The following is a 24,953-nucleotide window of genomic DNA, read 5'->3' on the forward strand; positions in this document are numbered from 1 at the left end:
ATGTAGATCGTCATGGTCACGTTACTCACAGAGAAAGTTTCTGGAAGACCACCTTGGACGGCCATTGGGAGAAAAAAGGAAAAATTTCAAATAAGAGTCTCAAGTGCTCTCCTTTGAAAAAATGAAGGTTTGGAGTTGATTTTGTTTCAAATAAAAATTCGAAGTGTACTCATCCTTTGACCAAGAGTATTTTCGTCATTTATGTTTTATGAATTTTTTTCCTTCTTTTCTTTCTTTTTTGCTTTTTTTCATCCTTTTCGTCGATAGCCAATCTCGGGCGATGGCCGGGCTAGCCTTGGCAAGGCGAGCCCCCGAGCACCACAAGCGAGGCTGTCTAGCCCTCGCCAGTGGCCGATCATCACCCGAGACCGACTATCGGCGAAAAGGAAGGGGGAAAATAGACAAAAGAAAGAAAAACAAAGAAGGAAAAAAAATCAGAAATTACCTTGCATAATTACGCCTTGAATTTACCAATATGTGAAATTACTAACTTTAAGTCAAGCGAGTTCTCGAATTTTCTCTGCTTAAGATATCAATAAATTTGGATTATCAACTCTCATTTCATTCTCTTACTAATATATATATATATATATATTTACACTTGCCAACAAAGTATTCCACGTTTCATGTTAGAAAGTCTTTCGTAATAATTCTTTTATTCAAATGCTATCATTCAGAATTGAACATTCTTGCTAGATAACATTAAAATCAAGAAGATTCGTACTCTATGCGTCCACTTAACATACTCTAAATTTAATCTTTTTGCCAGTTTGGCATAGAGAAAGTGAAAACTTCATCAACAAATAAATCACGAAAAAACTTTTAAATTAAGGTACTCAGTTCATAGATTAAATTCATAGAATTTGTACATTGAATGTTGCCGGATCACCTTCATGTGGAAGATTGTGCAATCGCTCGAAATTTTCATGTCGTCTTAATTAGGCAACAACTGACAGCCACCACCTGAATTAGCATGAAGAATCTTGGTCGAACTCAAGATTTTATAAAGAAAATGGAAAATACTATATAAAATTAGAGAAAAATAAATTATTTTAAAAGGGGAGAGAGGAACATAAAGAATGATTATTATTTTTTTCCCCATAAATACTGACGGCCTTTAAAGCATCGAGTAATTTCCTGTCAAGTGCAAGAAAATTGCAAAGAAGACGAAGCGTGGAGGAGAAGCACCAAGAAATTTTCATGCCCCTTGATTTCTCCGCCCTCATGTGTTTACCTTACTATTCAATTCTTAAAGTCTCGGTAAAAAGAATTAAAAGATTCATAAAAAGCATGCCCCGGGACACATCATGATGTAGAGAAACCTGTCCAAAAAAATCCTAAACCTATTTCGCTTTTGCCAATTCGATCCTACGTCTTTTAATTTTGGCATTTGAATCTTCAACATTTTTCACGGTTTGACAATTGAGTCCATCCTTCCATTCTTGATCGGAAATCAATAAGGTGGATAATTTTTAATTGTAATTCAATATCTTTTTAAATTTTTATTTTCTTGTCTTTTCTTCTTCTTCTTTTTCAAAAGGCCGGCAAAACCGTCGGACAATGGCCGAGGGCCGGCGACCCTCATTTGCCCTTGAACTAGGGCCATGAAGCGCGCGAGCTCCCTATGGCTTGCGAGGGCCTGGGCAAGGGTGTTGTAGGCCTAACCGGTCACGAGCAAGGGCACTGCGCCAGCTAGAGGTGAGGGCGTTAGGCTCTCGCCTACATTTGGTGAGGGATGGACGCTCTTGCCCGTGGCCGACAATGGTTGACCAACAACCTCATCAATCCAAAGTTGTGAAAAAAAGGTAAAAGGAAAAAATTTATAAAGGAATTCAGAAAAAAATATTTAAAAGACATATGATTTATCCACGTCGGTGTTAATCGTGCTGCGTAGAATGACCATCGTTTATATTAGCAATTTTCGATCAAAATTGGTCGGATGGATAATATTAACAAATGGTGAAAAAATTTAGGACTCTACTAATATAATTAAGGGAAAAAACCACTAAAAACCCCGAACTATGCCAACTGTGACACATTTACCCCAAACTTTTTTTTGTGACACTAAAAATCCCAAACTTTTACTCATGTGACACATTTACCCCAAACTTTTTCTTGTGACATTGAAAACCCTAAACTTATACCCGTGTGACATATTTACCCCAAAATATTTTTTTGTGACATAAAAAATCCTAAACTTATATTCGTGTGACACATTTACCTCGGGTAAATGTGTCACACGAATATAAGTTTGGAGTTTTTAGTGTCACAACAAAAAGTTTGGGGTAAATGGGTCACACGAGCACAAGTTTGGGGTAATCGTGTCACATGCATACAAGTTTAGAGTTTTTTGTGTCACAAAGAAAAATTTGGGATAAATGTGTCACAGCAGGCATAGTTTAGGATTTTTGGTGACTTTTTCCCTATAATTAAAGAATTTACGGCTGAATTAACATAAATATAACATATATATAATATTTTTGATACTTTATTGTCATGAATGGTTGTCTTGTCTTCTTAGTTTCTACGTTGTTTACTTGATTTTGACACATGTTTTTTCTCTTTTTCTGAGGTGACAGGTCTTGATCTCTTGTGCAGCACATGTCCGGTTGTCACCAGAAAAATTTCCCCCTCTCCCGCCGTAAAGTCATTCTTCATAATTCTTCATATGGCTGGACTGTCTAAACAGAAGAGCTCGTGGTAGGTTCACCAATTTTATGAAAAAAAAAATTAATAAAAGGATGAGCGAGCAGCCTAATAACTAGGCCTAAGGCAAGAATGTCAGCTTCTTGTCCTAATCTTATTGGATCGCCTAGAAAGCTTATTATTCAATATGTCATCCTATCTTTAGAGTAGCCACTTATCTCCATTTTATTGGGCTACCTTGCACCTTATAAGTCATCATAGTATAGATTAGCTACTTATCGAAATCTTATTGGTCCACTTGTTTAAGCTATTAATCCTAGGTTTCTAGAGTAGCTATGTATCCTCATTTGATTGGTCCATTTGTACCTTGTCTTAGCATTAAATGCTTGAAAACGACATTAATTCTATCCTATCATTAAATGCTTGAAAATGACATTGATCTTATCGTATCATTAAATGCTTGAAAATGACATGGATCCTATCTTTTAGAAAATTGACTTACCATTAACTTAATATTAATTCAAGAACTATTTCTTCGTATTATATTCTCTAATATAATTTTTCGAAAAACTTCTCAAATAAGTTAAGTAATAACTTTCTTGAGAATTTTTTAAATAACTTTCTTGAGAAACTACGGAGTAATCACTTAAAAATTCCCTAAATAATGGTTGAGAGAATTTCTTTTACTCTCTAATTATTTCTAATGTAGGGAAAATCCGAGATGTCATAATTTTAACCTTTGCATGGGTTTCATTACATGTATCAACAGATTTAGAATTGCGGTTTGTCACTATAATCAATTTGGTCAGATAGCATCACCAGCAAGTAAATTTACGGCAACAACTCAGACTTTCAGATGAATCTTGGTTGAAGTCGGTGTCAAGGGGAAAAAAGGAAAGAACAGTTCAAATTAAAAATCAAAGTCTGTTCTCACTAAAGACTCGTGGGCTTGGGCTTGGGCTTGGGCTTGGGCTTGGATTTGGGTGGGCTTGGGCTTTCACCGGATTTCCTTTTCCTTCCCAACTTGTGCACATAAAAAGTTCAATTCACTGAGAAATGAGAAAAGACCTTCCGGCCAAATTGTTTTCACGCTTTTTTAAATAAATTTAATTAAAAATTTCGGATATGGACATTGAAGTCTGTATTATCGCATTGGCTAAATTTTATCATCATCATATTCCGACTTTATCAATTTGTAGCTAAATTTGCCCTTGCACACACGCGTAAGCCTCTGCATGCTTTAGCCACGTCATATTTTTGGCGTCGATCGACAATCATGTCGGCTAAATTTAATCGAATTTGGTGTATGAGAGGTTTGATTAGAAAATTTGCTAAAGCCAAATGATTTGATTTGAAAACGTGTGAAGTTATAAGATACGAAATGTAGAATTCATATTACCAATAAATAATGACACTCTGGACTCTTATTATTAGTAGTATAGTTCGAACCCGCTTATCGATGGCTACATCGATTTAACATGTCTCATAAATGATCAACATAAATTCCAAACCATTCCTTTTCGAAAAGGCTCAGAAAATTATTTTCTTTCCTCTCTTACATTCTATTACTTGTAATAGAGAAAATCTATGTACACGTGAAGCTTACGGGGACTTTTTAGTCGTTAACAGCAGACCGTTACTGGTCATGGGTCCAGGCCCACTTGTTCGAGGATCGCCCGCCGATGATGATCCATCACACGTGGCAAGATCACAGCTCATCCCCCCCACTCGCGCCTCAAGACGACGCCGAAGCGGATATTCCAAGCTAAGCGCCATCAGATATTCGGCGACGGACCTGCTCCAGTCGTTCCCGTCTCACCGCAACACCACAATCACCACCGCCGAATCCCCGACCGCATAGTCTCGCTCCTTCAAAGCCGACTTAATCAACGGTCTCGATGGGTCGTAGAGACGTGCATGTCTGAACGCGGGTGCACCAGAGCGCACAGGAGCTCGGGAGTCTGTTCGGTAACTTTTCTTTGACCGCAAGCAAGCGAAGCTAACCCTAACACTTCGTCCACCCCATTTTGTTTTCCCCGTGATTTCTTCACATGCTCGAAAGTGAGAACGGACCCAATCTAAAACGACGAAAAGCCTGTCGAAACGTCGTCGTTTCCGGAACCGCGAGGTGATTTCAGCTTCGCTCTCCCCGTTCAAATTACGCATAGCCAAAGACCGAGCTCTGAAGGAAGTGATATACCTCCGGGGGAGCGTGTGACATAAAGGGAAGGGAAATTCGGCGGAGTTCGCGTGAAGTCTGCGAAGTTTGGGGCCTGGCGATGCTGAAGAGGCCTCGATTTCGATTTGCGCGTCGTTTGTGGATGCTTCTGCGTGAAGTCTTATGATTCTTGGCTATTTCGCGAGGATCGGTCGAAGGACGCGAGTGAATTGAATCGATTTTGGACACAGAGAGAGGGAGAGATGCAGACGGAGGCGAGAGTCGGAGTTGTGGTGGAAGGAGGTCAGAGAGGGATTAGCTCGGGGCATGGGAGTCTCGCGGCGGTGGACGGAGCTGCGCGCAGATGCTCGCAGAAGTGCCAGCAGCAGCAGCAGCAGCAGCAGGCACAGATCGGGACGGTGCCGCAGCTGCTTGCCGGTGGCGTCGCTGGGGCCGTCAGTAAGACCTGTACGGCTCCCTTAGCGCGACTCACCATACTCTTTCAGGTTGATATTTCCCCGCTTTACACTAATTTCCAGTCTTTCTTCGGGTTTAAGAACATGGAAATATGGTAGGCCTTCCTGTTTTGACTTGTACTCGTTTTTTTTGGCTGTAGTAGCAGATAGAAGGGGGTTTTGATGTGCTTGTGTGGATGCACCTTTGTATTGTTCTTTCAGTTATTTTCTTCCTTCCGGTAGAAGGAGAAGAAGAGGCGCGAGGATGGAATTTGTTTTGTGACATTGATTGCATTAAGAAGGGCGTGGCCATTCTTGTCCCATTGACTCAGCTAGGCAATCCATGGGTTTTATCATTGAAAAATTATGCTACCAATTTAGGCTTTGTGTAGCCCAAAACAATGTTCATGCTGATTCTAGTACTTAGATTTGACCTTTAGTTGGATCAAAGTTGTATATCTGATGCAGGAGTTTGTTGCTAAGGTTTTTTTGCTATAGGTCAGAATTATTCAGTCTCCAGTATGGCAATTTAGATGGCTGGATTTTCTTTAGTGATATGTGCTATCTAACAGGGAGTATTGATCAAGTTAGTTTGACTTGCATTGTGAGGCTGGATGCCACTGTTGGTTAGCGAGGACTGTAGATCTTTTCAGAGTTGCTATAAGAGGCGTTAAGTTTTCTATTATGACCTGTGAAGAAAACCAGGGCAGTGCAATATATATTATGTGACTTGGACATTTTAATAAAATTTGATGCGTAAAATCTGTGATTTTTACGTCTTTACAGAACATTTATCTTATATGGACAATTTCCCTGTGGGCACCCCCTCTAACATCTATTATGTTTTTCATGGAGCTTGTGCTTTTCAATTGTTCTGTGATTAGAGTGCAAATCAGTGCTAGTGGAGTTGTAGGCATCTAAGATATTGAGTAACATGCTATTTCTCGGACACACAATCAATTGCTGTCATTACCACTTATCGGCCTCTCTGCTGATACTCTTATACGCATTTTTAGGTGCAAGGTATGCATTATGATTTAGCAACTATGAAGAAGGCCAGCATATGGCATGAGGCTTCAAGGATTGTGCGTGAGGAAGGATATAGAGCTTTCTGGAAAGGGAACCTAGTCACAATTGCCCATCGCCTTCCTTATTCTTCTGTAAACTTTTACATTTATGAGCAGTACAAGAAGGTGCTTAACTTGACTAACTTGTTTCAGCTCTATGGCATCATCTAATTTGATAATTTAGGGTTTGTCTTATGCAGCTTTTTTATTGTTGAACTGTCTTTCAGGTGCTTCATATGATCCCGGGAGTGGAAAGTTATAGGGGAAATATGAGTACAGAGCTCTGCATACATTTTGTTGGCGGTGGTCTAGCAGGAATGACAGCTGCAACAGCTACATATCCCTTAGATCTTGTCAGAACTCGTCTTGCGGCTCAGGTATTTCAGTAGACATTTATTGCAAGGGCCAAGAGCTGAATGCTTTCCTCTCTATGTGTGCTTATGTATAGAGGTTGATGGAGGTTTCATTTTGCGGGTTTGATTATGGCGAGGACATTCTCCTTTTATGGTTGTGTTACTCGATTCAAACTGCACTTTAATACTAATCAGTTTCATTATTTCTTCCTTTTCTAACTTTGTGGTATTGTCATCTAATTGTTCATAAGTCTGGTTCATTTTTACTTATGGCCTCAGGGATAATTGATACTGTTTTTTGTAGAATTACGTCTTTCATCCTATTGTTCCTTCGTAGTAAATTGTAGCTTCCACTTCTTAAGTTAATCAAGATCTCTTATCTACAATAGATCTCTTATCTACAATCACACCCTATCTACCTATTGCATTATTCATCATTTCTTTCGGTAGGAAAAAGACTCAAAGTTTGCATTAATCATCAGTTGCTAGTGACATTCAGGTGCTTTAGCAGTGTTTCTACATGTGCAAATTGTTTGGGTCATGCTTGGTTCTATAGTTGTCTTTGAGGTTAGAATTATGAGTTATTTAGGAACTTCTGCTTTCTCTGTTGCATCTTCCTTGAAACCTTTACCATGTTATGATTCTCAAATTGCTTTAATGACCTTGAAGTTGTACTGAATTTTATGTTTGTCCCCAATTTGTAGAATGCGAAATTTATTGTAGATGCACTCATACTGATTTCCTGCTGTTTCAATAAAAATTTGCAGACAAATGTTATCTACTACAGAGGTATCTGGCATGCTTTACGAACAATAACCAGAGAAGAGGGCTGGTTAGGACTTTACAAGGGGCTTGGAGCCACTCTTTTGGTATGTGCTTAGTTTTTATTCTGCTTAGTGCTTAGGCTATATAACTCAATTCTTGACCATCTGTTATCATTGTTTCAGAGTGTGTGCCCCAGCATAGCTATAAGTTTTTCTGTGTATGAGACCTTGAGATCTTCTTGGCAGTCACATAGGTGAGCCTGAGCACTTTGCCAGTTCATTTGTTTAATTCTGTTTGATTTCCTTTCACGACACCAGTAGTTGCATGAAATTTCTTTTTCCACATGCTAAATGAGCTTTCTAATAATTCAACCAGGCCCGATGATCCCACTGTTGCTGTTAGCCTGGCATGTGGCAGTCTTTCTGGGTTTGCATCTTCAACAGGTGAGTAATCCATATGACTAGAATATTGCATACATATGGATCATATATAAGAGCTGCTTCCTGAAGTGTATTTCACTTTATTTCTATTTTTCCTGAATGTCATCTTCACAGAATGATTCTCATAATACTAAATCATAGAGTTCTGAGTTATATGAGTTGCTGAGTTTCATTTGGTTATGGGTTAAATGACTTCTTCTAGTGACGCCCTTCTACAGCAAATTTAGTGACTATTCATAGAACTTATGACCTTCACTGTTTGCACATCTTCAGATTACATAGTTTTAACATAAAACTGAGTAGTTAATTCGTGTAGCTTTTTGTCATGCTTTTGATGCAGAGACACAGGTTGTGGTCCAAGCTCTGCACTAAGTTTCTAACCTGACTGACCCATAGAACCAGAGAGCCCGAGTGACGTTTTTTATCTGGCATTTGTGGATGTTAGTAAGAAAACAAGAAATTATATCCTGTCTTTCATCTAACTGTATTCTATATGAAAACCTGTGATTAACCTCCATCTGTCCAATATTTCCTGGGTTAATCATCTCCCAAGATGCAGTTGGTTCCATGATTTTGGTTGTTATGCAGTCCTCCAAGTGAGAGGTTTCCTCAGTGAGGTATGCTTCTCACTTAGGCTTGCAACAGTTGATTAATGGGTTATGGAATCCTTCTGGCATCACCATATATCTCTGAGTTGTAATATGACTTATTGGGAATGGTAGAAATTTCCTTTCATTTAATTTGCTACACTCAGCTGTCTCTGGAAGTGCTATTTGTGTACTTGGTGAGGCCCTGCTGAGATCCTTAGTTAGTAGATAAATGAATTATAAGAAATAAGATGGGAAAGACAGTTACAGTTTGATAGAGAAGATATGCGCCACAAGGTGAGGACTGCACATATCTAAGTTTGTGCTTCATCTGCCTGTTTATACACTGGTTATCCGTCCACCTGATGAGTAAGTTTCACCACCTGATCCGTTGTGCTGTGAATTGTTCTTGTGGTTTCCCTTATTCCATTGGTGGAAAGATAAAGATTGTTGAGATGAAGAGCTTACTTTGAAAGCTAATAATGGAGGCCGAACTGTGTAGGAACGATGTCATTGAAACATTTGAGTTGTGATTTATCTGCCAGACCATCCTCTGGACATTAAAATTTGTAGTTTGAAATTTTAATTCCCACGTCATTGTAGTTTGCATCCTCATTGGCAATTCTTATACCTATAACTTAATTTTTGGAGGTTGCTTTGAGCTTAAAATAGATCCAATCTTGACAAAAATTCTTTGCTGTTATAATCTGCAGCGACGTTCCCGTTGGATCTTGTGAGGAGACGGAAGCAGTTGGAAGGAGCAGGAGGCCGAGCTCGGATATATCAGACTGGAATATTCGGCACGTTGAAGCACATAGTCCGGAATGAGGGATTTCGTGGTTTGTACAGAGGGATCCTTCCTGAATACTACAAGGTGGTTCCCGGCGTAGGCATATGCTTCATGACGTATGAAGCGCTGAAAATGCTTCTTGCGGACATTGCTTCTGATTTATAGTGTCGCTGCGAATTCCTGGATGCCATTGATCGAGGTGGAAGGAGGAGGTGGATCAGAGGAGCATGGTGCTGTTTCCACACTCTCTGAATTGGCTTAGAGTGATTTTGTTCGATGAGTTTCCTTATGGCAGTTCAAAGTGTCGTGCGCTGCTGTTTGGAGCTATTTATCCTTGTATTGTATAGGGGCGACATGTTACCCGTCTTTAATTGCCAGCGTCAAGAAAGTCACAAATATGCTACCTCAATTGGAAAGTCATTTCTTAGTTCATCTCAATTGGAAAGTCATTTCTTAGTTCATCTCTCTCTCTCTCTCCAGTTTTGTTTTTTTAGTCGAAACTCTCTCGCCAGTTAAAAGGGCTGAAATTGTGCATCCTTGTGTATTTTGGCCTTTGTGATAATTCACTAGCTGACATTGGTCCATGTATTATTCCATTGACAGACAGCCAGACTTCTCATCGAGAACCAATGATATGATGACTATCATCTTATATATTGTGCAGATCCACTTCCCTCTTTTGGTTAGTCGCATTCATTACATATGAAATCATTTTCGTTTCAAGGACGTCTTTATTTTCACGAAAAATTTAAGATTTGAAATTTTTTTTATAAAATGATTGGTTACGTAATTTAGAAAAATAGTGATTGGTTATATAATTTAGGAAAAATAGTCAACGAAAAATATATTTATGGTAGACAATTATTTGTACTTTACTATTTTCGTGAGTGACAATATATTTCATTTATTTATCATTGTAAGCAATACAATCAATTATTTTCAAAAAATATTTTTCAAATTTTAAGTTGTTCATGAAACAAATGTATCCAAAATGTCACATTAGACCAATGCATCACAAACAATGTTACTGACGATAAGAAAAATCAATGAAATGTTATGCCCGCAACGGCCGCTCGCCTTCTGTTACCATTTCTTAAGTCAAAAGCCAAAACTGAATATGAAACCAGATAATGCATATTATTAGCATTGTGAACATGCATCTATGAGAACCCCGCAAAAATTCAGGGGGTCGTTTACAACGGTCCACTCGATCCTAAGAAAGCATTTTCAATTCACATAGGCCATTGGAGAGATTGCATGGTGGGCGACGTATGTTTTCAGGAAGGAAAAAGACCGGTCAATTTAATGTGGTCCAGAGTACGTCGCAGACTGTACTTATTGACTGCTGCATAGGCAGCCCTGAAACCTCCTCCATAGGCCGGGGAAGCGTCATTGGCGATTTGATATATGAAAAACTCACCGAGTTTCTTTTCAACCTCAGACTTCCCACCTTTCTTGGAGGATGTAGAAGACGAGGAAGCTGCTGATGTAGATGGCGCGCTTCTGGATCCAGGCATGACTTCTGATTCAAGCCACATGTACGATAAAACTTGACATATGCCTTCTTCTACCTCAGGATTCAGATTACGGTAACCTGCGAATATATGTTTAAAAGTTCAAGATAAGCCCCATTTGGAAACGCAACCAACAGGAGATGATGCTGCAGGGTAGAACGTGTTCACCTTTAAGGCGTAACCATCCGTGCATCAACTCATGAGCAAGAATGGCACCAGTTAGCAACCTATAATCAGCAATTTCTAAAACATAAGACAAAATCAAGGTGATGAATAGTTGCATCAAGTTTTCATCTTTACCATCCATAACTTACTTTTATGAGTAAAGAGGTTTCCTTTCTGCATCCTACATACATGGTGAGATCTCAGCTAGTAAAGCCAGATAACATTTCCGGCTAGATGTCAAATTTTCCTATATTCTAGCAAAATGCTAGGTGGTTTTTAGTACAACAAGAAAAGCCTTCAGAATCCTGCTATGTCTCAAACAAAAAATTCCTTTCCTTGAGAAAAATGCATCCCTTGATCTATACAACAAGTTTCGTTAGCGTAAGACCATTTTCCGAAGCATTATGTTGGGGGAGTCTTTCTGTCACGGCTCAATGGGACTTCCTAACAACTATGCATTGGAAAAGTTCAAACAGTCTGCTTAGGAAGACTCGCCAAATACATGGCCGTTTGTCAACTCATCCTTAAAAAGTCTTTCTAACCTTCAAATTTTTAAAACATGTATATGTAGAGCTATTGTGTTCTTAATAAATAAAATCACTAATTTGCAAAACAAAAGCTTTTCAGTTGCACTTACCTTGGTAGACCATAAAGAACAAGAATGGCTGTAACTTCGCATTTCCTTGTCAATTTGTGGGGTTGAGTTCTCATTCCAACAAGCCTGTGGCCTCCAATCATGGGCCTTCTGTAAATCTGTAACACAAAAGCAATGAAATGAGAGTAAAATTGAATGAGTGTATCTTGCTCAAGAATTTACTCTGAATTTCCTAAAAGCAAAATCAGTAAATGTCCAATATCATACACTGGACACAGTTTGCTCCTCAGAAAGACATAAACCTCTTGTCTCAGGCATGTGATGGTGGCCCTGTAGAAAAGCTAGCATCAGGAATGGTGCACCAACTTTGAAACAAAACCCGAATCTCATACCATATCTTACATTTTTTTCTCCAACAAAAGCCTCATTAAGTGCTTGTCTTTCAACCAGAAGCATTGGAATTTGCTGATCCAATTTCATGTTCATTCCTTCATAGTAGTCTCTGATCGCATGATAAAGGGGTTGACAGTCTCCAGTATCCGTGATAGCAGATTCCATGCACTCCAGGCATAAACTCCGTCCATCTCCCAAAGATATGTATGTTGCATTCCATGACTGTTGGTAGGTAAAAGAAATATCAGAAGAAAGAAAAACAAAAAAATGAGTACAGTCGCTTCAACACATTTAAAATTTACAAACCCTAAGATTGCGGCAACAAAGCATAGCATTTCATTTACTTGTGCTAGCCTAGACCAATACCTCCAAACGCTCGCAACTACAACATCGGGCTGTGTTGTCATGCTCGTGCGACGGACAGTACTTCTGGGACCAGAAAGGATGGCATCTATACTCAATCAAACCAGCTCCATTTGCTGGGATCTGTGAATTGAAATAGAAGCTTACAATAGAATCAACATGTAAAAGACTTAAATTACCTTAATGCTATACACTTTTGAAATTGCATTAACATAGTAAACAAGAACAACTTGGAATCAGCTTCTCACACTTCAACAGTATGCATTTTTAACAAATCCCAGGTCTATAGACACAGAAAGCTCAATGAGCAATATACTTTTGAATGAATCGCTCCTTACATTTTCACTATGTCTATTTCAAAAGTTAAAAGCAATCTCTTAATATCATAGAGCAGTTCGACTTGAGCTTCTTCAGTGATGAGTAGGATTTTTGTTTTTAGCTACCAACATGACCACACACAGGAAATCGGCATTTTGAGTAAAAGGACGGCTGTTGCAGTGATGTAATACTTGAAAAGCAATAAGTGTCATAAGCATAGTAACAATGTCTTTACGAAATGTAAAACAGCAAATAATATTCGTTGGGTAAGATGTGGTAGATTGTTCTTACAAATTGATTGCAAACTTCACATTTTGGATGTGTCAACTCCTTGAAGCAAGACTGGTGATAAGGATCCCTTCCTGACAATGAAAACTTCAATCAACAGAAAAAAGGATCAGTAAGAGCTATCAGATAGAAGTTCCAGAACGAGACATATCCATCTCAAAGTTGACAGTGCCAGACTGACAAAAGAAATACTGAATATTCACATGCATTGTAGACTGTAAATAGCTTGAAGGTAAAATCTTAAACAAAAAGAGGTGAGAAAAGAAATTTTAAGGGGAGCTCCTTACCTCATATTCTGTAATGGGGTACCCGCAAGCACGACAGCAAAAGCATTCTGGATGGAAGAAAGTTCCCATACATCCCAAATAGTTGCCATAGCCTATTTCACGGTTGCAGCCACCACATACTCTGTACCAGTAGAACAAAGTCAATTCATGAAGTGATCTCAAGACATTTCAAGTCCATGGGACAATAGTGCACAATATCTGCGGATTTTATTTTTAACTCTTCGTAGCAGAATAAACTTGAGGCTCTCCGTCCATAATGACAACTTCGTTAAAGCTGATAATTGCATAATGTTCCGGTTTAACAAAATCAACTTTCACGTGATATTTGGCAAATCCAATGTTCGTCCAAGCACAATCAATGAAGTAAGCCCTCTGGGCACCAATCTTGGAATGTTTAAAGAGTTTCCCCAGCCATTTCATAAAATCTGACTTGGTCAACACTTTAGTCAATTTTGCAAAATTTGCCAACCCAGTCATGAGTGCAAGAAAAAAAACCTTTCAATGCTTTGACAGCAATCTTGGAATGTTTAGTAACCTTACTATATGAAAAGCACACTTTTGACTGCAAATTACCTATATCCTCTTCTTGGATAATATTGCGTAGGTGGGTGAGGAGGGTATGAAGGTACATTTAGACTATCATCAAGCTCCCTAGGAATGTTTCCATCGTTGTCTGTCCGCCATCTACGCCCTGGCAAATTCACGGCATGGTTAGACACTACTTTTTGGAGGGAGATAGAGAGAATTATTTAATAGCCTCAGACCAAAATATGAAAGTCAACCTACCATTTTGCTGCTTCAGATCTTCAGCCAAAGAAAGTGCAATTGCCGTGTCAAGGTCCTCTTTTTCCTTGTCATCTCTAGAGTGATCATCCTGATGATGTCATCAACAATAAGAAAGGGTTTACTGAAATCAAAAGCAAAATACAATAAACTCCACAGCATTCGAGAAAGCCAGTTGGTGGTAAATGGTGAGTAATGTACAGATGAATATTTTCCCAATAGACAGCAGCAATGATGATAAGAATAACAGGGTGTTTACCACTGATCTAGCAGGTGCGTGCCAAACCATGTTTTCGTCGCCTAGATACTGTGGATTACGACTAGCCCCTCCTCGCCCAGATCCACTCTTAAAGAGTTTCCCCAGCCATTTCATAAAACGCGATTTTCTCTCTGCGTACGAAGACACAAAGTCCCCTGCTTAACATAAAAACCGGTCCAATAAAGCCCCAACCATGAATAAAAGATACTGCGGTACCCCATTGTAAAATGAGTAGTTTAACTCAATGTCATCTAGCAAGCAAGTAGCTACAGAGGACCCATATGAGAGATGGGGAGAACCAAAAAAGAAACGCAGTCCAAACTCCAAAATCCATGGAAGGGATGAAAAAGTAAAACCCACAGCCACAGGAGCTGTTCCATCAGTTTAAACATTTCATCAAACAAGTAAGCGGCGACGATCATTCGACCAAGAAGTACCAAAAACAGGGCCATGTTGCGCACCGTAAATACAAGGCTGAGAGAGACGGTTGACGCTCGAAGAAGAAGGAGGAGCCATGTTGGGAACAGCAAAACATGTACAGAAAGCCGCCGGAATATGAACAGAGCAGGAGCGAAAAGGGGAGGCGGGGAAAGGGAACAGGGTGGGTGGGGGGAGAGAAACAAAAGAACGGAAGGGAAAGGGAGAGAACGGGGATTGAGCATCGTTAAAAGAGAGATGGGGGTGTGGCAAAAGGAAAAGGGGGAAGAATCTTTCTCAGCAAAGAGAGATGGGGATGGGACGGGCTGGCGAACTTCTTCGATCTATGAGGAGCGCCGGAGGGTGTGAGATTCTTGGCTTGAAGAAAGCGATCAAGAAAGCAGCAGAAAGATGTCGGCCGGCAAGAATCTCGAGATTGGAAAGCAACGGTGGGCGACAGAGAATCGGAAGAGAATTGTCCGATCGGCGAATGTGATGATGTGGAAATGCGTGGAAGGGAGGTGGAGAGGAATATCTTGGGTTTTTTTCCAATTTAATTTTTTTTTAATATTTACCAAATTATTTTTTTTTAAATATTTACGAGTTTGGACCTCGCTCGACGGTTGGGCTACCGAGCAGGCCGAGCTGGGCCCGCCCCCAACTCCTCGGCAACCTAAGCGCCAAGCAGCCCACTTGCTCGGCAGCCTAGCTACCGAGCGGGGCTTTTGTCTTTTTTTTTTTTAATTTTATTTTTTTAAGTGTTTTAATTATTTATACTTATAATATTTATTTTATTTCGTATTTTTTTAACATGTTTATATTTATTTTATTTATAATTTTTTTTCTTGTGAAGCTTATCTTTATAACATAATTAGCAATAATTAATGTAAAATTTTATTAAGATCTATAATTAATAAATAATATTATAATTATGTAATTAATTTAAAATATTCATAAAATAAAATTGGTAAGATATATGAAAAAAAAATGAGATTTTCATGATATATTCATCTATTGGACAGACAAAAATCTAATCGAAAGGTGAAATGGTGATATGTCAAAAACCGGTGAATCGGATCGACTACATGGGATCGGGCTTAAATTCGGTCGGTTGAAGCGAAACGGCGTTCTAATTAATATTCACCGATGTCGGCGGTATTTAAAATCCCACTAGGGCTAGGTTTAGGGTTAACACCCTATAAAAGGTATTATTATAATATTTTTTAGGACGATGATTATTATTGAATTTTGAGATTTTTCTCTTTAATAAATCCCGAAAATACTAAAAAAATAGGAAAACTCATCTAGACGATCTCGAATCGCAAAAATCCATCGTTCATCACCGCCAACGGGGGTGAATATTGATTAGGATGCGGTTTCGCTTCAACAGACCGAATTTGAGCCCGATCCAATGTCGTCGACCCGATCCGCCGGTTCTTGACACATTACCTTTTCGCCTTTCGATTGGATTTCTGTCTGTCTAATAGATAAATATATCATGAAAATCTCATTTTTTTCATATATCTTACCAATTTTATTTTATGAATATTTTAAATTAATTACATAATTACAACATTATTTATTAATTATAGATCTTAATAAATTTTTACATTAATTATTGCTAATTATGTTATAAAGATAAGCTTCACAAGAAAAAAATTATACATAAAATAAATATAAACATGTTAAAAAAATACGAAATAAACAAATATTATAAGTATAAATAATTAAAATACTTAAAAAATGAAAAAAAAAAAAAGAAAGATAATAGCCCGCTGCTCTATGGACTGGCCGCCGAGTAGCTAGGGATGGGCCCAGCTGGCCTCGCTCGGCAGCCCAAACGCCGAGCGGGCCTCGCTCGGTAGCCTAACCGCCGTGTGAGGCCCAAACTCGTAAATATTTTTTTTAAATAATTTCATAAATATTTTTAAAAATTAAATTAAATTGGAAAAAAACCCAAATATCTTTGCTTTGCCTCGCTTGGCTTTTTTGCTTTTCTTTCAAGGGGTTTTGGGTTCTCGCCTTTCTTTTCATGCTTCAAAGAATTTGAACAAAAAAAAAAAGAAAAAAAGAAATTTTTTTTTTTTGCCGCGCGATTTGAGAGGAGAGCTTTGGTTGGCGAAGTTCTTTCTTCATTCTTTTTGCATGAGGAATGACGTCGGGGTTGATGATGATGACGATTCTTTAAACGCGTTGCCACGAGGCCAAGAGCAATGCAGATCGATCCACTCGAAAGTGGACGTTAAATTTGCATGGGAAAGAAGGACATACTATCTACCCTTTTTACTTTTACGCCCAAAATTTAAGACATTATTTGGATTCCAAAATATTGTGAAATAAAAAGCGTTAGCGCAAATCCATGTATCGGAATTCGGGTACCGTAAAAAGTTTGAAGAGTTTCGAGTTAAAAAAGAAAAAAAAGAATCGAAGCCTGAGATTTGAAATGCTAATATTAAACAAGAAGGTATAAAATAAAAGTCTATTTAGACAGATTCTCGAGTCTTTGCAAAATCTCAACATTAGGTTTCTTTCTTGTTAAAATTTCTGAATCACATTGTACAGATGAGCATAGTCAAGAGTCCTTTGACTCTTTTTTTTTTTTGTGGAAGTCAAGAAAACCTTCTTTTCAAACTTTGACATTTCCAAAAAAAAAAAAAAAATTGCAACCTAAAATGTCAACTGAGAATAAAAATATAAGGCTGCCACTTGCTGACGTAACAAAAATTATTCACCGAATAGCTGCTCCCACTTTCACACGTCATCCATACGTCACGGAATCTTCCCCCACTCATTGCTCAGCCTCAACCATTCCCTCCCCCTCCCCCGCCCCCGCGCAAATGGCAATTCCTTTGTCGGCCATTTTCCTTTTTTTAGCCCTTTCATTAATTTATTTTATTTTTTAGCGCGTCCAAGCAACGCTGTAATTGTCACTGTAGTCAAATTCAAAAACATCCGATTACTTATTACATGGACATCCGAAAAATAAAACATGCGCATATGTGCGCGTAAGAATATATGTCTGCGCATGCGTGAACAGTTTGATTTGCTTGACGAGTTATCAAGCTCGCAACGTGTTTCGCATCCCGCTGCAAATATAACGAGTTTTTCTTTGTTTATGCAGTGCGGTTATCTTATGCTCACAACACGATTTTATTATTTTTATTGTTGTTGTTATTATTATTATCACGCAAGAGATTTTCTTGCCGGAGGAGACAGATCATTAAAATCCTAAAAAGGCGAAATCTAGGTTGTAGCAAAATGGAGAGTGATCGTCTGGCTGATGTGTGTGAAGACGGATTTATTCCACGTGACAACTCACTCTCATCCACCAAAAGCATCGTCACAAAGCTGGCCAGGCCATGCGGTGCGTTTTGCCTCTTACCATCTGGAAGGGGGGAAAAAGAAGACAAAATTTTTTTTATCCATTTTATACAAACGAGAGGCATGAGTATCGAAATTTAACTATTTAGAGGCATAGTAATTTGCACGTAGCTGGTGAGATTTGAACGGTGAAATGAGTGATTGTTTGAATTCTAATATCCCAACCAACTATGCTAACCGTTTTTTTTTTTTTATCAAAGAAACTACGTTAACCTCTCGAGAGGTTGCTTTTTTTTTTTTTTATCTCTTTCTAATGAGCTTTTGAATTTGCTAAAAAAAAATTGTGCCCCGTGAAACACCAAGCACGTCCTCGCCAATAGCGAATTTTGGGTTCAAGCGTCATTTTGAGCAAATTTGGAACAAAATCTTAGAATGCATTATGCTGATATAGGGGAGCGCGTTCTTAAGATCGTCCGATGAGGTGAATTGGTCAAGGTGTCTAAAAAGCCGGTCTGAACACTACCGGACCTCCTGTGTCCTCATATTGCATGTCAATCAATAGAATATTTGTTTGGCAAGCTATTTCCGCTGCGGGAGCCAAGCTAGCACCACGATATCTGTCCAAGTGAGAACATGTAAGGCTAACCATTGAGGGATTGCCCCAGTGGCAGCTCTTCTCATTTGGGAAGATGGAGGTGGGAGGTTCGAATCCTTATCTTCAGGGGGAAGTGAGGTAGGGACGGGTGAGGATGGAGCAGGGTTTCACAACCTATGCACAGTATATAGCCCACACAATATGACTTGCATAGTGGAATAAGATAGGATAGAACTAGACAAAAAAAAAAAAAAAAAACATGTAAGGCCCAAGGTGATGGAAGCCAGGGTTCGTTTTAGCCGAAGTATTCCCACCTCTTTCACAATTGCATCCTCACCCGCAATATGCTAATTGGGAAGAAGACAAAAACAAACGTATATCAAGAATGAAAGATTGATCTGGTGCTGAAACTGATCCACGAGTTATATAACTCACTCCCTTTGCAATCTCAAGTGCTCATCGCATAATTAGGCCGAGAACTCGAGCTCCAGTTTAATAAGCTCGAACCCTTTCCCTACATATACGTGTATTGGGGGGTTAGATACATGATTTTAACGACTTCCTTGACTACTCTGCAATTAGAACATATTCTTTATAAGAAAAAATATGGAAGCTCGATTAGGTTCGCGAGCGCATCCAACAGAGCATTGGCGAGTTCGAACTCGACAATGAAAAGATGCATAAGAGGAGGGGCTCAACGAAAGGCATGATCCAATTTTATATGATCCAATTATAACCAGTATTTGACCAAATGTTGACCAAGGTAATACCTTGAAAATGGGCTAAAAAGGGCGTGTACGACTGCTCGCATTCCATAAAATGGGCCTGAGGCCCAAATGATGGGCTCAGTATAAGCTAATAAGCTTTTCGGCGGGAGGCCCAATTCGCGGAAGCAAAGACCCGAGAGGTGACGTCCCCTTCCCGCTCGCTCGCGATCGGATTTGAAAACGGGAGAGCCTATCTCCACAAATATCCGCAGATATCTCATCTCATGAACAACTTACGAGAAACAGAACGGAAGATTCTATCTCCACTCCAAATCCGCAAAATCCCATCTCATCCTTTATCTTCATCGTCTGTCACTTCTGGCTTCTTCTTTTTTTTTTTTTTAAACCTTTTTGTTGCCTCGGCCCTGTTCTTTTGGCAAATTTGCTGGCTTCACTTCACATGGACGCTCCCGAGAAGGAGGAGGACGACTGCCGCCGCTGCCGCGGTGGATATTCGGCAGCCCCTCAGCACCAGGTTTTGGTTTAAATTCCACTTCTATCATTCTGATTATCTCTTTGGGTTGGTTCTTCTCGGGTTTTAGTCTGCTCGGACGTTATCTGACTCGGGCTTTGCGTTCTTCTTCCTCTGCGGGTGATCAACCAGCCTAATTCTCGAGTCGTTGGATGCCTTCTTGAATGGTTTTTGGTGTCTGCAGGAATCCCCCTTCTTCGGTTGCTTCAGCAATCTTTGTCCTTCGAATTCCGTAGAGTCTAGCTTGCAAGCCGGCGATCCTGGCCCCAAGCAAGCGGCCCCGGTGGTTGGTGATGGCGAACCGCTGTCAGGTTCGACATGGGCAGAACAAACTACTGAAGAGCATCACTTCGGTCCTCATAATGTTGTTCAGGCATTTAATATCTCTCCTGACGTATACCCATGTCGGCATCATCAAGCAAGTTTTTTGCACAACCAGGTATCTGCGGTTTTTCATAGTGTTGTTTCGCGACAGTAGCAATACACCGTCAGGCTTGATGTTATTGACTGATTCCGTCGTATTTAATTCTTGATCAGTATTGAAATCTCGAATTTGGGGAAAAAAAATTACCTTTGATGATTATGACTTGGTTTTAATCATCTCTCGTCAGAGAATTCATGTGCTAGGATAAGCGATTATCAATGCAGGAAGCGCAACCACACCACGGTGCTACTCGCCGGCATCTCAACTTCGATGTTGAAATTCCCTGCCACAGTTACATTCCTGGGAGCCATGATTCCTACGCAAGCCACAATCATGCCGGGTATAGTTGGGGAGTACCTCCTCCTAGCCTCTCGAACTTGGGCCATTCGCTTTTGAGCAATGGCGGACCGCAAGAATCCAGCAGTTGGCAACAAATCATCAGTTAGTCTAAATGGCCAACCTGATTACTATGAGTCGCCGCACGTCTTGTTACTTCGTAGCTTTGACATATCGATTTCCATGGATTCAGATGCAAGCAACATGCCACTCCAGTACCCATGTGATCAGGAGAAGCTGATTCAGATGCCAGAGTACTGGAAAAGTAGCTTTGTTTTCAGCAGTCCAACCGGGGAAGTCTCCGATCTTGTTGTCTATGGTCAAAATGGAGATGGAGCGATTTACAATCAGAAAAGTTTGAGCGGCGAAAACGGTTCTACATCACAAGATCAAGAGAGGATTGCAGAACCAAACTCGGTCACTCCTAGAAGGGGGAGCAAGTATAAATATGACTGTTTGTACACCACAATGACATACTTACTAGTTGCTGAACTAGTTTCATTCATTTATTCTTGGTTTGATCTAGGAGGAAAGCAGAAGCCATAAAGAATGGCAGCTGCAAACGATGCAATTGCAGGAGATCCAAATGCTTGAAACTGTAAGCAGTACTGTGGTTTGCTGGGTTTTTTTTTGTACTTATTGTTCTGTCCTGTTTTCGTGCATCAAAAGTTTTGATTTTGGGCGTGCCGAGTGATGGTAGTTGCTGTGTTATGCAGTTCCAGACCATTGGAACAGCCTGTCTACTTGGATATAGATGTTAGATCTAGAGGAATAGATAATGGAATGATTAATTACAATTAGGCACAAGGCCGATATAAATATACATACGAGGAAGGGTATAAACGTAAATACATACACTAAAGGGAAAAACCCTAAACCTAATATATACAATATATCTAACATAGAAAGCTAATTCGCTGTTTTCGTTTATGGCCTTGATCGGAACGATGAGCAGGTTCCTACAGATTTCTGTGCTTAACTGAAAGTTCTCCGGTCGTTTTTCCTGGCCGAAAGATAGAGGACGCGTTGCCTTGTTGGAAAGATAATGTTGAAACTTTCATGTTGGCAGATACTGTGAATGCTTTGCGGCAGGAGTATACTGTATCGACTCTTGTACGTGCGAAGATTGCTACAACAGCTATGACTTTGAGGACACGGTTCTTGAAACACGGAAGCAGATTGAATCCCGCAATCCTCTTGCATTCGCTCGAAAGGTTGTTCAGAATGGCAACAACTCTCTTCTGGATAAAGCGGTAACCATCCTTCTATCCGCGAAGTTTTTATCTCGGTTTTAGTCAATGAGTGTATGGAGGGAAATCTGAATTTGAGTGGCAATTCAACAGGAAGGCGGTGGGAGCGAGGCGTCCCCATCATCTGTGAGGCACATACGCGGATGTAATTGCAGGAAGTCTCATTGCGTGAAAAAATACTGCGATTGCTTTCAGGTTTGCCGCTAATTTAATCTATCAAAAAGAGATTCGATAATCAATTCGTACATTGAAACATTTGGAGCTAGCTGTTTTAGATGATTTGGTCTATTAATCAGAACGAACTATTACATTACTCAGTAAAACCTGTTTAAGCTATTGATTTCTGCCCGAAAAATATGAACTGATCTAGATTAACATCATATGAATGGGATGTCGCCTATTTTAAGTGGGTTCATAACATGACGGTGGTAAGACAAACTCTCAAGGCAATCGATTTCTGAACTGGTGCATCACACGGATTTTTCAATAGTTCTACAACAATCTTAACGGACACTATATTTTTCCTGCTACAAGGCCAAGGTTGGATGTTCCGATGAATGCAACTGCGAAGGTTGCTGGAACCCTTATAGCCCGAAATCAGGTGAGTGGCACACTTGTGGCTATTCTTTCAATAGATCTTTGTATAGACCGATAACATTCTTTGTATGTACATAAACCGAAGCGGTATTTCGCTCCTCCTGATGCGAATCAAGCATCCTTTGATCAAGGACATTCTGATTTTCTTCCCTTAGGATACTGTGCTTTGGCATCATAACATCATTTACCTATTAGCACATTGATGCTTCTGCCAAATAACCAAAAAAACCAATGACTGATTGCATTCTTCTTGATATATCCTGCTTGAATTCTGTTTCTATTCTATCACATTAAGAAGTAATTCTTATCCATACATGAATTTCCTCGGGACATGGAACTTTAAAGCGGCAAGACAAAGGATCGAGAGGAGGGAAAGGTCGCCTCATGGAACACCGGATGGTATGCAGGGCACGCCCAACTCCATCGGAACTGGGACCGGATGTCAGTCTGCTTCGACTTGTGAAGGAACAGTCAATATGCTCAACAATACTCCATCTCCGAGTCCTTTGGCATGTTCCAAACATCCCAACACAGGAGGCTGCTCAAGTTCTACCCAAGCCGAGAGATACCAAGGAACTGTGCCTCTCTGCTTGCCATGTTCCCCCATTGATACGCCTCCATCAGGCGGAGATAAAGCGCCGCCCCACCTCATTGGTGTATCCATCACGCACGACACGGCAAAGGGTGTAAACATAAGTGACACGGGTACTTCTTCGCAGTCCAACGCGGCGAATGCTAACTCGCCCAATTAGAGACAAGTATCAACCCCGCAGTTTCGGAGACCAAGCATCGTCTCCCCAAGCTCAAGACGTGCCTGCAAACCTGAATCGCGGACTCGTCCTTCCCCAGACGGCACGTCCAAAGACAGGTTCAAGTCAAGCTTAGATTAGTAACTGAGGGAACCAGAATCAATCCAGAATAGCGCGATCTGGGAGATGCTCGCTGAGCAATGAAATCTTGATCTGTCTTAATGAAGATGATAAGCCTTTTGGTTGCTTCTTTTAGGATCTTGTGTTGGTCCGTAGGTTTTTATGTCATTCGCCTCCTTTTTCCAGTGTTTTTTCATAGGCGAAGCTATCAGAATTTAAATTTTGCAGAGTTTAACATGTTTATGCACAGTGTGAACAAACTGCCCTCCTCCTTGCACCAGCAAAACCACATCAAACAGTGTTCTGAGTGTGACGGTTTCGAGAAGGCGACGGCGGCAGGTTGTCAAGGTTGGTGCCGGCGGCATGCCAAAGGAGGATGTGAGGGGCTTGTGGGTGTTTGCGCTATATTTGCTCAAACGTAAAGAGTATTTTGATCTAAAGGAGTACCTTTACAAGGAAGCAACATGCATATAAGGCATAATTAAACCTAGTAATCAAGCGACGTGGCGTTAACCTTTAATAATTGGTGCGCGAAAGACTCGGTATATGCGTGTTGGGTAGAATTAGGGTTAGTAAATTGGTTATCCATTTCAAAGATCCAGGATGGTGTTTAGGTTTTTCGCAATTCCTAGGAAGATTTCAAGAGGGGAATGACGCCACTAAATTTGTCATCATCCTCGTTCTGATAACATTCTCCATTGTAAAGATTGTCGTGAAAAATTATCCAATTAATTCTAATCCGATTGCACGGAAGCCAATTTAGTCCCGTCACGTTATCGGCTTTCGACAAAAATTGACCGGAAGGACAAGCGTGACATATAAGTTGTAAAAAAAAAAAACCTAAACGTCTTAATACCCAATATATCATATAATTTTAAATTTTTGACACCAACGAGTATCAAATGCCAAGCGTCGCATGTAAATGAAAATGCAAAATTTAAAAGGTAAAGGTCACTCATAAAGAACTCACTATAGAGATGCAAAACGAATTTTACTCGATCATAAGGATTTTCATTTGTACAAGGCGTAGTAGGACCACGTATCACGCAGGCTTTTCTATAAAATGTAATAAAAGGACAACTAAGTTTATTTAATATACAGGTTTACACTTATGGAGAAATTAATGTGCAGATGAATGTTGAATGCTACTTCATACTACTCATATCTTGTGGAAGTATTTTGTACCTCGAGTACATTTCCTTGTTACGATATATTATTTCTCATGTATAAACTTTGCATACAAAAGATAAAAACCAAAAAAAAAACAAAAACAAAAATGTTTGTTAAATGAGTAATTACAAATGAAACAATAAAATAACGAAGAGAGTGAAAAGGAAAAGATAATAATATGCGCATTAATGTTAAAGGAGAGAGGAGCCATGACATTATCATCTAAAGAAAATAGTGTAGAACTCTAATATTAAGAGTGACCGATTTCTAGGTGAATATGTTCCGGGCCCTTCATACACGAGCACCTAGATTCGATAGTTTGCGAGCGGCGGATCCTCATGTTGAGTCAATACTCGCATTTCCCTCTGCAAATGACCAAATTTTTTCGACATTTCCTTCTTAGCCCTTTCACTTATTTATTTTTGGCGTCCAAACAATGCTGTGATCATCACTATGGTCACATTGAAAAGAGCTGAACATCCAAAAATAATACACATACATGCATATAT

At 39.7% G+C, this 24,953-nt stretch overlaps 3 protein-coding genes across 7 annotated transcripts; 2 read left to right on the top strand and 1 right to left on the bottom strand.

The window, feature by feature from the left end:
• The first annotated feature begins 4,746 nt into the window (after window positions 1–4,746).
• Window positions 4,747–9,693, top strand: LOC115743701 (mitochondrial substrate carrier family protein B-like). Of its 3 annotated transcripts, XR_004015728.2 has the most exons (9): window positions 4,747–5,310; window positions 6,276–6,452; window positions 6,554–6,703; window positions 7,447–7,548; window positions 7,627–7,697; window positions 7,820–7,887; window positions 8,225–8,328; window positions 8,438–8,501; window positions 9,185–9,320. XR_004015728.2 is itself a non-coding variant. In XM_030678607.1 (7 exons), the coding sequence occupies exons 1-7, from the start codon at window positions 5,068–5,070 to the stop codon at window positions 9,424–9,426; spliced, it is 1,053 nt and encodes a 350-aa protein (XP_030534467.1). In that variant the 5' UTR covers window positions 4,747–5,067; the 3' UTR covers window positions 9,427–9,693. The 3 variants fall into 3 exon arrangements, 1 of the variants encoding a protein (XP_030534467.1); XR_004015727.2 differs by having other exon boundaries at window positions 8,225–8,501; XM_030678607.1 differs by lacking the exons at window positions 8,225–8,328; window positions 8,438–8,501 and having other exon boundaries at window positions 9,185–9,693.
• Window positions 9,694–10,340: 647 nt separating this feature from the next.
• On the bottom strand, window positions 10,341–15,175 carry LOC115743700 (protein DA1-related 2). Of its 2 annotated transcripts, none has more exons than XM_030678606.2 (12): window positions 14,688–15,175; window positions 14,227–14,357; window positions 13,971–14,058; window positions 13,758–13,875; window positions 13,185–13,305; window positions 12,901–12,984; window positions 12,295–12,414; window positions 11,938–12,150; window positions 11,803–11,865; window positions 11,578–11,693; window positions 10,944–11,002; window positions 10,341–10,855 (listed from the first exon to the last, which is right to left on the bottom strand). In XM_030678606.2, exons 1-12 carry the CDS (start codon window positions 14,740–14,742, stop codon window positions 10,539–10,541), a joined length of 1,485 nt encoding a protein of 494 aa, XP_030534466.1. In that variant the 5' UTR covers window positions 14,743–15,175; the 3' UTR covers window positions 10,341–10,538. The 2 variants fall into 2 exon arrangements, with proteins under 2 accessions (XP_030534466.1, XP_030534465.1); XM_030678605.2 differs by having other exon boundaries at window positions 14,227–14,381.
• Window positions 15,176–19,510: 4,335 nt separating this feature from the next.
• On the top strand, window positions 19,511–23,368 carry LOC115743703. 2 transcript variants are annotated; one of them, XM_048279603.1, is made up of 9 exons: window positions 19,511–19,801; window positions 19,983–20,211; window positions 20,444–20,663; window positions 20,752–20,998; window positions 21,085–21,156; window positions 21,545–21,811; window positions 21,902–22,003; window positions 22,343–22,409; window positions 22,751–23,368. In XM_048279603.1, the coding sequence occupies exons 2-7, from the start codon at window positions 20,092–20,094 to the stop codon at window positions 21,936–21,938; spliced, it is 963 nt and encodes a 320-aa protein (XP_048135560.1). In that variant the 5' UTR covers window positions 19,511–19,801; window positions 19,983–20,091; the 3' UTR covers window positions 21,939–22,003; window positions 22,343–22,409; window positions 22,751–23,368. The 2 variants fall into 2 exon arrangements, 1 of the variants encoding a protein (XP_048135560.1); XR_007198552.1 differs by lacking the exon at window positions 22,751–23,368 and having other exon boundaries at window positions 19,983–20,202; window positions 20,238–20,663; window positions 20,752–21,156; window positions 21,628–22,003; window positions 22,343–22,617.
• The last annotated feature ends 1,585 nt before the right edge of the window (window positions 23,369–24,953 follow it).

Source organism: Rhodamnia argentea, chromosome 5, assembly GCF_020921035.1.
Source record: "Rhodamnia argentea isolate NSW1041297 chromosome 5, ASM2092103v1, whole genome shotgun sequence".
NCBI classification, from domain to species: domain Eukaryota; kingdom Viridiplantae; phylum Streptophyta; class Magnoliopsida; order Myrtales; family Myrtaceae; genus Rhodamnia; species Rhodamnia argentea.